Genomic DNA, 12,292 nt, shown 5'->3' with positions numbered 1-12,292 from the left:
CCAACTCCTCATGCAGTTGACTGTTACAGGTCTATACAGGTTCATGGTACAATGCATAAGCTTCACATCGAGAGACTGAAACTGTATTTTCCTTTACCGTTCTGTTTTCATTTCACAATAAAGTTAATAGTCATTATGTTTGATATTATTATGTTTCATTAACTACACCACTGGTTTTTTAACCCGCACCGCCTAGTGGTTAAAGCACATTATTGAATTTTGTTGTTGAATACGTTTTACATGATGAAAACATTTAAATATTAACAGTAGCCTACCTACAAAATAGAAAAGATCAAGAAGATACTGTAGTGATCTCTAAAACAGTTTAGTGCAGGACGTCCAAAGATATTAACAGGAGGATATGCAAAACAGACCAACTAATAAGGCTTTATTTAAACATTAAAGAATACTTTAAGTTAAGGTCTTCTTTTGAATAAGAAAAAAACGTTGGGGTTATCCACAGATAAATATTAAGTCTGACAAAGTACTTAACGTCCAATATATTGCATAGTTTATTTTGGCACTTGACAATCACCTTCCCTGAATTTGACTCGGGTGTAACTAAAGTCTGATTTAAGAGTTGTTTATATTTCACATCATTAATCAGAATCTGCAAAGTAACTAAAATAAATGTAGTGGAGTAAAAAGACCAGGTTAACCTCTGAATTGTAGTGGAGTAGAAGTAGTATGCTGCTGTAACAAAAACATTTCCCAACTTGAGATCAATAAAGTATATCTTATCTTAAGATGATCGATGGCTACTGCCATATTTGCAAAATGTGCCTCTGAACCTTGACAAGTACATGTTTCAGGCTTATCAATGAACAGCAGGAGGAGTCACAGACATAAGACCAGCTGTTAAATAAAGCTCGTCTGACCTTAGGTGTCATGTGGGTATATTAATTCACCCATTTATTAATTATATGTTTTAAATTTGATAACACCACTGTGTTTCGTATCCCCTAAACCTCCAGGGTGTATACAGTTTAATACTGACAACTTCTAATTGTGGGAAATACTAAAACGTCTTATAAAGAGACGTGCCATATAATGTTACGAAACACACAATAGCCAGCATGTGTAGTTCTGGGGGGGGGGGACCTGTCCAATTCCAGTTTTTCCAGTCTGCCGTGGTTCCATTCCATTTCAAAGAGCTGTTGACGCTCAGCGTAACCTTGTCGCACTGCCACTCCAACATCCAATCACAGGGCTTGATGACTAATCACGGGGTTTATAAAGCAAGGCGGATGTTGTAGTGCCAAACGATAGCTGGGGATTCTGGGTAGTGTAGTGTCTTTGGAAACTGTAGTGTCTAAACTCCTAAAAAACTATTTGTTTCTCTGAATCGAAGGTTAAAAACACAAAAGCATTGTACACAATTTAAACCAATCAATATTGTGTAATTAACAAGGATAAACTGATGTTTTTTAGTGGATGAGTAATGCAGATATCACTGTGTAATCATTTGACAGTGAGGGGAATATATCCGGTTTTATTATGAAAACTTCGAGACCGAAAAAACTGTTTTCACCCACGTTAACTTTACATGGAAGCTGCCGCATATCCACGTTATCCTGGCGAGACCTCAAATCATCTTCGTAATATCTATCAAACTATAGATCCTACACATCCACTGGACGTGGATTATAAAAGTACAATATACACTTCTCGCTAGAAATCTAATCAAAAACCATTTTAATGGCCAAACTATTCTACAATTTAGGATTTTCCAGAGAGGGTTATTTGTGAATAAACGGGAGCATGTTGTTTCTTACACGACCACTAGAGGGGCTACACTTTAAAACGTGGCTATGGGTCGTAATGGTCGTAATCTAATGGCGCATTTCCACTACACGGCCTCGCTCGGTATGGTTAGGATAGGCTACATGCACTAGGGTCTGAGACGTACTTCCGCCTTAGCCGTTATACTGCTCGGACGCTTCCGGGTTGCTTCAGGTCTGCGTAGCTGAGCGTCCACAAATGTTTTACTGTTTAAATCTGTGGTTTAAATATGAGTCGACGGAAGATTTTCAAAACGGAGCATTTGCAAAGACAAGTAAAGAACTACTCCGAGCACTGCTGTGTCCCACTTTGTACGGCGTCAGCTAAATTCAACGGCGTCCTAAGTTTCCATGGCTTTCCGACCGAACTCGAGCTGCGAAGACAGTGGCTGGTTAAAATACGACGCGATAACTTTACAATCTCCTCTCACTCCAAGGTCTGCAGTCGTCACTTCGCTACGGATCAACTAATAGAGCCAAAAACCCTTGATGGCCGTAGGAGGCTTGTGAAAGGTGCTGTCCCAACTCTGTTTGAGTGGAATCACTTCACTGCTCAAACACCGCGGGCTAGTGTTTGGGAGAGAAGGGAGCGGCCCACTGAACCAGTCTCTCGGGAGGAGCAGGAAGAGCACATCGATGTCCGTGACCATGATTACTGCTCAACCCCTGAACCAGCTTCACTGGACATGTCCTCTCAAGCTACAGAAGACAACTCCAAAACATTGGAGGATCTGCAGAAGCAACTGCAGGAGTTAAGAGTCCAGCGAGAGTTTTGCTTACAGCGGTTTGCTGGCTCCGACGACAACATCCGATTCTATACCAGGTAATGTTTTGGCTAAATTCTATCCAAGTTTTTGAGATGGGTTAGCTTATAAAGAATCCTGTTTACCTGCCGTTTGACTGCTGACTATTTGCATGCAGTGTTGGAATAAGTAGGCTACTCAACTTAACTGAAGTATAAGTACAAATACTATGGTTTGAAAATACTCCTGAACTGAACATGTAGAATCATAAATCATGTGTTTTCATAAGTAACTAGAAACTATGAAGGTTAACTAAATGTGGTGGAGTAAAACATACTAATACTAACAACATACTGATAATACTTTACTACAAGTGGAAATCTTCAAAACCTTACCAAAGTAAAAGTACATGTCAATATCCACTGCGTTTCTCCCAGTTGCACACTTAAGAATGAAGAGTAAAAGTAGTCATTCTGTGTAAAATGTTCCCTGTATGTTTTAGATTATTATTACTGCTGCTTTAATGTAGTTGTTACATGTTACTGCTGTATATTACTATATCTGCACCAAGTGCCTTCTTAATCAGTCTATTTGAATTGTAATGTATTATAGCAAACAAGAGGAAAGCATTAGCCCATGTGTTACAGTTAACGAGTCAATTAATGACTGACATGTGTCTTTTGTGTACAGATTCCCGAGCTATAACCACCTGATGGCCTTCTGGTTTTTGATTGAGCCTTCCATTTATAAAATGGTTCGTGTTACAAGAGCGATATCAGCTGCCAAGAGGAATGAAGAAGTGGTTACACACGCACGTCCATCAACGGTAGGCTACGTTTCTTTTAACACACAATCTAAACACAAACTGAAGGGAAAATGTTTCTCCAACATTTCATTGCTTTCGTGTAGGCTAAAAGGCTATAGTACTCAATCCTTTTTGAATACATCAGAGAACTAAAACAACTTAATGTTTTTCCCATGGTGTGCTACACTCATGACATTAATATAGTACCCTTTCTTTGTTTATCTTCCAGAGACAGCTGCTTCAGCCAATTGACGAGTTCTTCCTTTTTCTCTGCTTCCTGTCGGTGGGTTTGAAAGAGAGGGACCTTGCAAACCGCTTCAACGTACACCAGTCCACTGTGAGCCGCATCATTGCAACATGGACGAGTTTTCTTACAACTTTATTGGGGTCACAGTGCATCTGGCTTACACCTGCAGAAGTTCAAGCCCACCTCCCAGAGGCATTCAAAGATTTCCCAGACACACAGGTGATCCTGGATTGCACAGAGCTGAGGTGTCAAACACCATCCTCACTCCTCCTCCAAAGTGAAATGTATTCTACATACAAATCTCACTGCACCATGAAAGCCCTGGTTGGCATAGCCCCACATGGCGCAGTGACATTTGTTTCCAGTCTGTATGGTGGTTCTGTCAGCGACAAGGAGATTTTCAAACAATCTGGAATAGCTGCGTTGTTGACTGAAAACATGGCAGTGATGGTAGATAAGGGCTTCCTGATCAGCGATTGCTGCAAATGCAAGGTGTACTGCCCACCTTTTCTGTCAAAGCAGAAGCAAATGCCAGCCTATCAGGTGAGGGAGACACAGGCCATTGCCAGACTGAGGGTTCATGTGGAGCGTGTCATTAGGAGGATAAAAGAGAACAAACTTTTTGATGGTGTCATCCTCCTGTCCCATGCCTACAACATCAACCAACTGTTTGCAGTAGCATGTATGCTGTCAAACTATCAGAACAAAGCACTGGTCAAGAAATGGGTGAAATAAGACAAGATGATGACACCTGTGCAGGTAGCTGTGATTAAGCTGGGTGAGCACACCGTAATCCCGTGTTGCCTGACACACGCTAGTGTTTTGTTTGAATAAATGGTAAATAGCAAATTACAATGCGTTGATGATTTCTTACAAATGTACTGATTTACTATTCATTACACAAATCACTTCACTTTATTGTCTTTTTAAATACAATTGTATATTTATTTACATATATGAAATGTGACAAACAATATATAGCAGCTAACTGCTTACAGAGTTAACAATGGCTACAGTGCCCACTACTTTTTTAATGACAGGTACTTCGGCATGTATGTGTAAAAAAAAAAAAGTCTACTTTTTCTCTGATTGTTCTTGCACTTCTGGATCTGTGTATATTCTTTGCACCAGGTAGTCCTCTTGTGCCCACACTACAAAATCACACCACTGCATCCCAGATACAAGAAGTTGACCCTGTACTTGCCAGTAATAGGCATGGCTTTTCTTGAGCTTAGGGGAGCCACATTCCATCTGCACATATTTGCAGTCGACATCATTTGGGACATTGGGACATTTGAATTCAACAAGGCCAAATTGGGGATATTCTGTTGGGTCAAAAACAACTCCATCAGGGGAGGCACCAAGCCAGGGCGTAGAGGGGTGAATGACAAGGCCACAAGGGGAGTAGTTCACGTTTGCCAGTCTACTGTATTCAGCTGCTACTGTGGGCTCCATCTCGGCACCTCTCCTCATTTCTGCAGTCTGCCTTGTACCTTTGAGTATTCGCTCTGCAAGAGAGTTAGCAGAGCTCTCACCTCTGACGTGACAAATCTCTCTAAACCTAGAGGCAGTAACCCTGGGTTTGCGGAGCAGATGCCACTCTGAGCTAGAGCTTTGCTCACGGGTAGCCTCCTCAATTTTGTGAGACATTTCCAAATCAACAGATAAGCTGTTCATATGTAGTTGCTCCTCTTCTGAGCACACCAGCGGTAAATCACATGGCAAGATCACATACCCCTCTATGGGCAAGTGGGGTGTTGGTGGTGTGTCAGTGTTTAGTGTGGTGTACCGAGACGTCAAAGCAGGCATCTGATAGGACAGAACACTGCCCTCCTGCACAATCCCAAAGGCACTTTCCACAAGGGGCTTGTCAGGTCTCATGTTCATTGTGGTCTCATGTTCATTGTGGTCACAAGCGGCCTGTCTTCAATGCTGAATGCTGAGTATGCCTCCGTAACTCTGAACAGGCAGGGATCTGGTAATGGCCCCACCATGCCTCTGTAGAATCCACTCCTACAAAGAATGGCAAAGACAATATAGCACATTAATGTGACAATAAAGGTTAGGAATACAGCATCAGAATTATGAATTTTAAAAACACAGGAAACACAATTTTCCAGCTAAAATTACCTTACTCCAGTCTGCACCATCCTATTTGGTACAGGCTTGGTGAAGACCATGGAGTTGATGGGCCCTGGCTTCACACCCTTAAGGAAAAGACAATTACTGTTCGTTGAGTCACTTTAAGACAAAAACTCTGTGAAAGATTACAAGTATTTGAACCTCATTGAAATTACCATTGTTCGCGGCTTGTGCCATTGTTGTTCCGATTCAGTACAGCTATGCACAGGTGGCACAACTGGCATGTTCAGTTCAGTGTAGTGTGCTGTTTGGAACAGCAATGCTACTGTGTGATTGCACAAAACAGTTCCTGCAACACAGGAGCACTGGTTGTGCGTGAGCACCACTGGTGATGAATCACGAAGCGTTATCTAAAAAAGAGAGAAGAAATACTAGTGATTAGTAACCTCACTTGTTACTATGAGCCAGGAGGTTATGAGTAGAATTATTGGTTATTTTTACTGACCCATTATCCTAGAAGAAGCATGTATTCCTGAATGCTTAGTGTTACCCTCTTACCCTACAATACCACAATGAACTTTCTTTGGAAACTAAGATGCCTTGAAAATTGTATTAAAGCAGTTTTTACTATATATTTGAACCCCCAAACTTACACATCCATAATCAATGTAATAATATCTGACCAATCAGCTGTGATAAAGCAGGGAGAAGTAGGACACTGTTGAGATTCCCTTAAGGTAAACTAATGTTTAACTGAACTGAAACTCAATAAACAGGGGGGAACAGTGTCAATGCTGCCTGCCTACACTCAAACTGTGTGCTGTCTCGCTCTTCCGCATTGACCTGTAGCACAAGGCTCTCACGCTGACCTGCCCTGTCAGCCTGTCTTTATTGGACACTGAATGAAGAAAAACAGAGCAACAGCGTTAGATCTATACTCACGTCAACACATCTATGGCAACATTGCTTTACAAAAGCTGATACCATTATGCAGTGTGGCTAACAACAAGATAACCTTGGCTAGGCTATAAGGCTATTAAACGATAGTATTTGTTAGCAAAATGGCTAATGTTTTAAAGAATTAACACCAGAAACAGTACATAGCGTTACCCAGAGCCCTATAGTAGTCTACTATAGTAGTAGTATAATAATAATAATAATAATAATAGTAGTTATACTATAGGGCTCTGGCGTTACCTAGCTTTTGACAGCTAATGTTAGCGTAACCCGGATCATAAGCTAGCTGGTTAGTACCGGTTACCTTCTTACCTTCATAGTTGTGTATATATGACGCAGCATATAATTTGAAGCCTTTATCGAGTTTGCTGGCTGGGGCTTTAGTCGTCCGGCAAATCCGATGAACATCTGACATTTTTAATTTCAGAAGCTCTTGTAGGCAGCGGGTGTAGAAGGTCGTCATTTTCAAACAGGAAATGAATCGGCCGCTATGAGTAGAATGCGGAAGTGACTGTGCATGTAGCCTATTGGCTCACTTTATGGCGCATTTCCATTACAGTTTAGTAGCTGGGGTAGTATCTATAGTAACGCAGTGTATGCGGAGCCGTGACGTCATCTTCAATGAGAGCCCCAGAAAAACAACAGAGCCGTTAGCTGTTAGCACTCAGAGCTCACAGCTCCTTATATCTGTTCAGAAACTAGACAAAAGTTAAACAAGTACAAACCACAGACTGTCTGTGTCATGGCGAATACAGTCGCTGATTTATTTATGTCTGTAGGCCTATAGGCCGTTGTTGTGAGTGTGGACGGTCGGAGCATTTACAACGTTAGCTTAGCCAATCTCCATTTAGAAAACACGCATTTTAAAAGGTTTTTCACCTGCTGTCTGTCTGCAGACTTGTCAAAGCATTAATTCATGGTTTTTACTAACCGGTATCAGTATGTTGTTACTTCGGCATCATTTTGAAATGTGTATTACAATTAAATCACGGTCAAATATGTTCATCTTGTTGTAGTTGTAGCCCCCTTGCCAGCGATTCTCTCTAGTTTAGCATATTCAGCCCGACTCAGCCTGGTTGTTCCTGGCCTTAGAACCACGATTTTATGGGGCCAGAAAAACTGTGAATTAGGACCCGCTAGCCGGTACTAGGCCAGGTGGAAACGCAACCAAAAACGGGCCCCGCACGGCTCGGCACGCTTAAAGCGAGCTCCGCGCTGCAGTGGAAACGCGCCATAAAGTGCTTAAACAATCGACCTATTTGGTAGTTTTTTGTAGGAGGACAGGCTACATTTTAAGGTTACGCATAGGCCCACACATGCGCATTAAACAGAAAGCTCGACAAGACAGGACCCTCTTCAGCCGTTTTCAAACAACCCAGGCCGCCCAGGAAGAGTGCCATTTTTCCACACGACAGTTAGCCTGGTCTTTTCCTGCACCGGAGAGACAGAGAGCAACCACTTGCATCACTGATTACATTCTGGTAAGTGAAAACAACAATTTAATTATGCTGCTGTATTTCGTAGCATAGCCTACTGTTATTTCCATGCTAGATATTTTGCCATTTCTCTGCAAACACACTTTCTAACATTACGTGATGTCGATGTTGGTAAATGTCACATACGTTAACTCATTTTATCCGTGACTTATTTTACAGCGGTAACGTTAATTAGCTAGTTATTATCTAGCTAGCAGCTAGCATACCTGGGCATTAGACGGTCCGCGGGCCAGGCCCGGCCCACATGATGGATCTGCCTGGCCCGGGAGGTCTCAGACAAACCACACAACTGTACATATGAGGCTAAAAAACGATGAAATTAACGAAATTAGCTTTTATTTTGAAGGCGTGTTTGTCGTGAATGTGCTTCTTCCTGTCACACTTTACATTGAGGTGAGTGATGTTAGCGTCACCTGCTGAGGTTGTTGCTAGTGGAGATATTAATTCTGTTCGTGGAAACGCAGTAGATGGAGGTTCAATTTGAGTCCCCTGCTACGAATGAGTGCTAAAAAGCATAGGTTGACGGCGACTGTAGAGTGTTTAATAAGTCATGGACTGCTTAGTATTTTTTCACGGAGGTTGGAAGTAAAGCTGTTTGCTTATGCTGCGTTCCAGACAACTTCAAGTTTTATTTTTTTACCTAGCTTATTGGACCTGCAGTGCATGTTTTTATCTTTTGGCATGCTGGGAGATTTTTTGTTTTGTTATTGGAAACATTTTTACAGTCGGTTCAAAGACTCCTGCATATAATGTAATTATCTTAATAAGATGCTGTGTGGTGTGATTTCCAATATAATACATGCTGAAAAATAAGTGCACAGTATGTTAAGCAATATATTCAAGTTTAAGGTTTGCCTAAAGTAATATCTGTTTGGGGTGGGTCAGAATCGAAGTGGATGTGATGAATTATGCAGGTTCATTGTGTTTTCACTGTAATTAACATGAATGATCATATCATTTAAATTCAAAAAAGCTAATGTTGCACGTAAAACTATTTTTTCATAGCACACACTCATTAGTCAACCGTGAAAATGCACATCTCTAATATCTCTTTCTCTCTCCAAACCCCACCCTTCTCTCTTTCCCTCCCACTCAGGATCTCCAAACATGGCCGGCGTCACGCGGCTCCTGGTGATTTTAGAAGAGGACAAGCTGGAGCTTCGGTTGACGAAGTCATCCAAGAAATAAAGAATTTCTGTGGTCTAACTAATGAAATACGGCTTCAGTATAAATACGCTGATTTCGGCACTTGGGTTAACTTAACTGCAACTTCAGAACTCAAGGATCTTGCCTTACTTTGAAAGTTCTTCATGTTGTACCCAGTGTGACTTTATTCTTTGAGCCAGTGGACTACTTTATTCATAATATGGATCAATATATGTGTGTGTATATACATATATATGTATATACAGTGTATATACATATATATGTATATACAGTGTATATATTTGTATAATCAAATGTATGTAAAGCTAAATCACACGCTTTTGCACGAGGCACATATAATTTGTCTGTCTTTGATATATACATACTACCTATATTCCCTAGGTGAATGAAGACTTCCTCAGAGTAACCACAATACCTCTTGAAGCAAGGTTCATGCAGAAACTTGACGAGAAGTGCAGTGAACTGATTCAAGTCGTCATAAAGAAGGGTGGAGCTATCCGGGAGACGACAAAGCTCCTGCCAATTGTGGAAACGGTATGTACAGATGTTTTTTTACTTTACTGCTCACTTACATATATGCCTCAATAACAATAGATATATTTTTCAATACATAATCAATATACATTATTTATAGCATCGGTCACTGACTCGACACAGCAACCTTTTAGCCGGAGGTTTCATAGACTTGGCACATTCATTTTTCATGTTTATCTACATTCTTGGCCGTTTTTTCATGGCCTTAATATGGTTGACACACTAATTGACTGATATTGTAATCATTATTTGATCGACTGATATAAAAAAGTGTCCAGCCCTGCCTTCACGCCAAACTATGCTCTTTTTTCATGTCTTTACTGTCTAATGCATCCTTACTCATTTACCACCCAAAGCTCATTTGCATATATGACCATTCCCATGCATTAATTCCTACATACACTAGCTCTCAATCCCACATTAACAAACCGTGGCACACTCACACTGATTGAATGGACGAACTGAACAATTAACATTAACTATTGTGACTGTCTTTATGCAGGATACTGACACCACTACGAAGAGGGAGATTGCTCTCAAATGTCTCATCCTCAACATGGGAGAATCGGTGGAGGACCTGATCAAAGAATTCCTGGTAAGGCTCGATTACTGTAGAGGTGTTAAAATGCTAGCTAAGGCTGTCCACTTTATATGATGTGTGTCACATTTTACATAACATTTGAGTTATTCAGCAGGTGCTCTTATCCAGATGGAAGTGCAATAATAATAATAATACATTTTATTTAGGTTAGCAGACCAGCAGAGGAGGAGCAGAGGGAGCGAGAGGGGGTGTACTCCTGAAGAAGGTCAGCCAGATGGGGGGAGGCCAGGTTATGTAGGGCTTTGTAAGTGAGCAGTAGGTTTTTGAAGTTGATACGGGATTGAACAGGGAGCCAGTGGAGTTGGATGAGGGTGGGGGTGATGTGTTCTGAGGCCTTGGTGCCGGTGATGATCCGGGCTGCAGAGTTTTGTATGATGTTAAGTTTATTGATGAGCTTGGTGGGAATGCCTGAGAGGATGGCGTTACAGTAGTCGATGCGTGACGTGACAAATGCATTGACCAGGACTTCAGTGTTTGATTGAGAAAGGGATGGGCGGAGTACAAGTCAAATTAAAATATCACCAACACAGCGAGTAACCAATAGGCAGTCCTAGTAGCGTTTAAAGACGTGCTCAGACAATAGCTACAGACAAGAGCCAAAGCAATGCATCACGATACAATGCCTTCTTCCAGTGCCGCCTACAGCTAATTATGGCCTTCCAGGACGTCCACGATATGTCTAACAATTAGGCTATTCATCTGGGGGGAAACCCAAGCTATATCAATTTCAGATTTTTTTTTTTCCTAAATTCTTTTCCAGGTGTCGGAGAAGGAAGAGGCTGGACAAATTCTTCAGCAGGAAACTATTTCAATCTTTGTCATCAGAGATGCACAAGCTGCACCCAAAGACATTGGCATCATACTTAAGGGACAAGAGGTTGTGAATAAATTGGCGTCCGTCGCAAATGCTGTCGCCTAGGCTTCCTTTATGCTCTCAATCTGGACAATAAGACATTGAAATTGATATTTGACTATATCCAGAATGTCTTCATGGAGCTGGAGCCGGAATACATGCCCACCAAGGTCAAGAAGCTCTATGACCAGCTCTACAATAGAGCTTTGTTCAGGTTTCCCACACGTCCAAGTTTTCCAGTCATTGAAAATGATAAAAACTATAAAGAGTCACAGAAAACGTATGTGACTGTCCTGGAGAATGAAGCGGTCGTATGCCTCCGCCAACCAGTTGCTGTTTACATCCAAGTCTGATTTTTCGCTATTATTGCTATTGACCTTTGAACCACCAAAATCTTATCAGTGCATCCGTTTATTCTAATTGTATCTAATTTTGTCATAATTAATCGCATATGAACTTCTGAGTTATGGCCAAAAAACATGTTGAGGTGGTGTTTCTATGTTTTATTTTATTATTTTAAATTGTTACATTTTATTTGATCAATGCAGATACCCTGTAAATATGGTTGTTTTACAAGTAATAAACCCGTTATTAAATATCACAATGTATAATGAGAATTATTGATGTAATCTATATTTTTTGGATTAGATTAAACATTCAGTTTATGTTCCTTAAAGGTGGGGTAGGTAAGTTTGAGAAACCGGCTCGAGATACACTTTTTGTTATATTCCATGGAATGCTCTTAACGTCCCGATAGCAATGAATATCTTAAGTGCTTTGACAAAAAATCCATTAATAAATGTCATCTATGGAAGCCGTAGCGCTGTAAAAAGCACGACCAATCATCTGAGCCGGCCCGGCTAAAATAACTGGATGGCCTACCTGCCTGTCAGCCTTCCATCTGTGCACAAACTTATCTCGTGCCCTCATTGGTCATGTGCGCGTTCGTGTGTGTTGGAGGAGGGGCTCTGTAAGGAAGTGGCAGATTTTTTCCGGCTGTGTATTTTCAAATTCTAGCGCACTCGA

General features: G+C 41.1%; 2 protein-coding genes and 1 long non-coding RNA gene across 6 annotated transcripts in view; 2 read left to right on the top strand and 1 right to left on the bottom strand.

Moving 5' to 3' along the window:
* The window catches only part of dok4 (docking protein 4), a 137,631-nt gene that overhangs the window by 54,418 nt on the left and 70,921 nt on the right, over nucleotides 1-12,292 (top strand). The window contains exons 1-2 of one of the 3 annotated variants that reach the window (XM_034229089.1): nucleotides 9,513-9,812; nucleotides 10,315-10,407. The exons of the other annotated variants lie outside the window; for them this stretch is intronic. The gene's annotated coding sequence lies outside the window, so the exon portion shown is untranslated. Of the gene's footprint in view, nucleotides 1-9,512; nucleotides 9,813-10,314; nucleotides 10,408-12,292 lie in introns of those variants that run through there. 3 annotated transcript variants of the gene reach the window in all.
* LOC117554635 overlaps nucleotides 1-12,292 on the bottom strand; it is a 68,085-nt gene that overhangs the window by 28,203 nt on the left and 27,590 nt on the right. The window lies entirely within an intron of this gene.
* On the top strand, nucleotides 1,958-4,428 carry LOC117554633. The gene is made up of 3 exons (XM_034229087.1): nucleotides 1,958-2,604; nucleotides 3,215-3,350; nucleotides 3,559-4,428. The coding sequence occupies exons 1-3, from the start codon at nucleotides 2,012-2,014 to the stop codon at nucleotides 4,309-4,311; spliced, it is 1,482 nt and encodes a 493-aa protein (XP_034084978.1). The 5' UTR covers nucleotides 1,958-2,011; the 3' UTR covers nucleotides 4,312-4,428.

The sequence above is a fragment of the Gymnodraco acuticeps genome, unplaced genomic scaffold, assembly GCF_902827175.1.
Source record: "Gymnodraco acuticeps unplaced genomic scaffold, fGymAcu1.1, whole genome shotgun sequence".
Classification (NCBI taxonomy): Eukaryota; Metazoa; Chordata; class Actinopteri; order Perciformes; family Bathydraconidae; genus Gymnodraco; species Gymnodraco acuticeps.
Note: the sequence above shows the minus strand (reverse complement) of the source record. Positions and strands in the feature narration are given on the sequence as shown.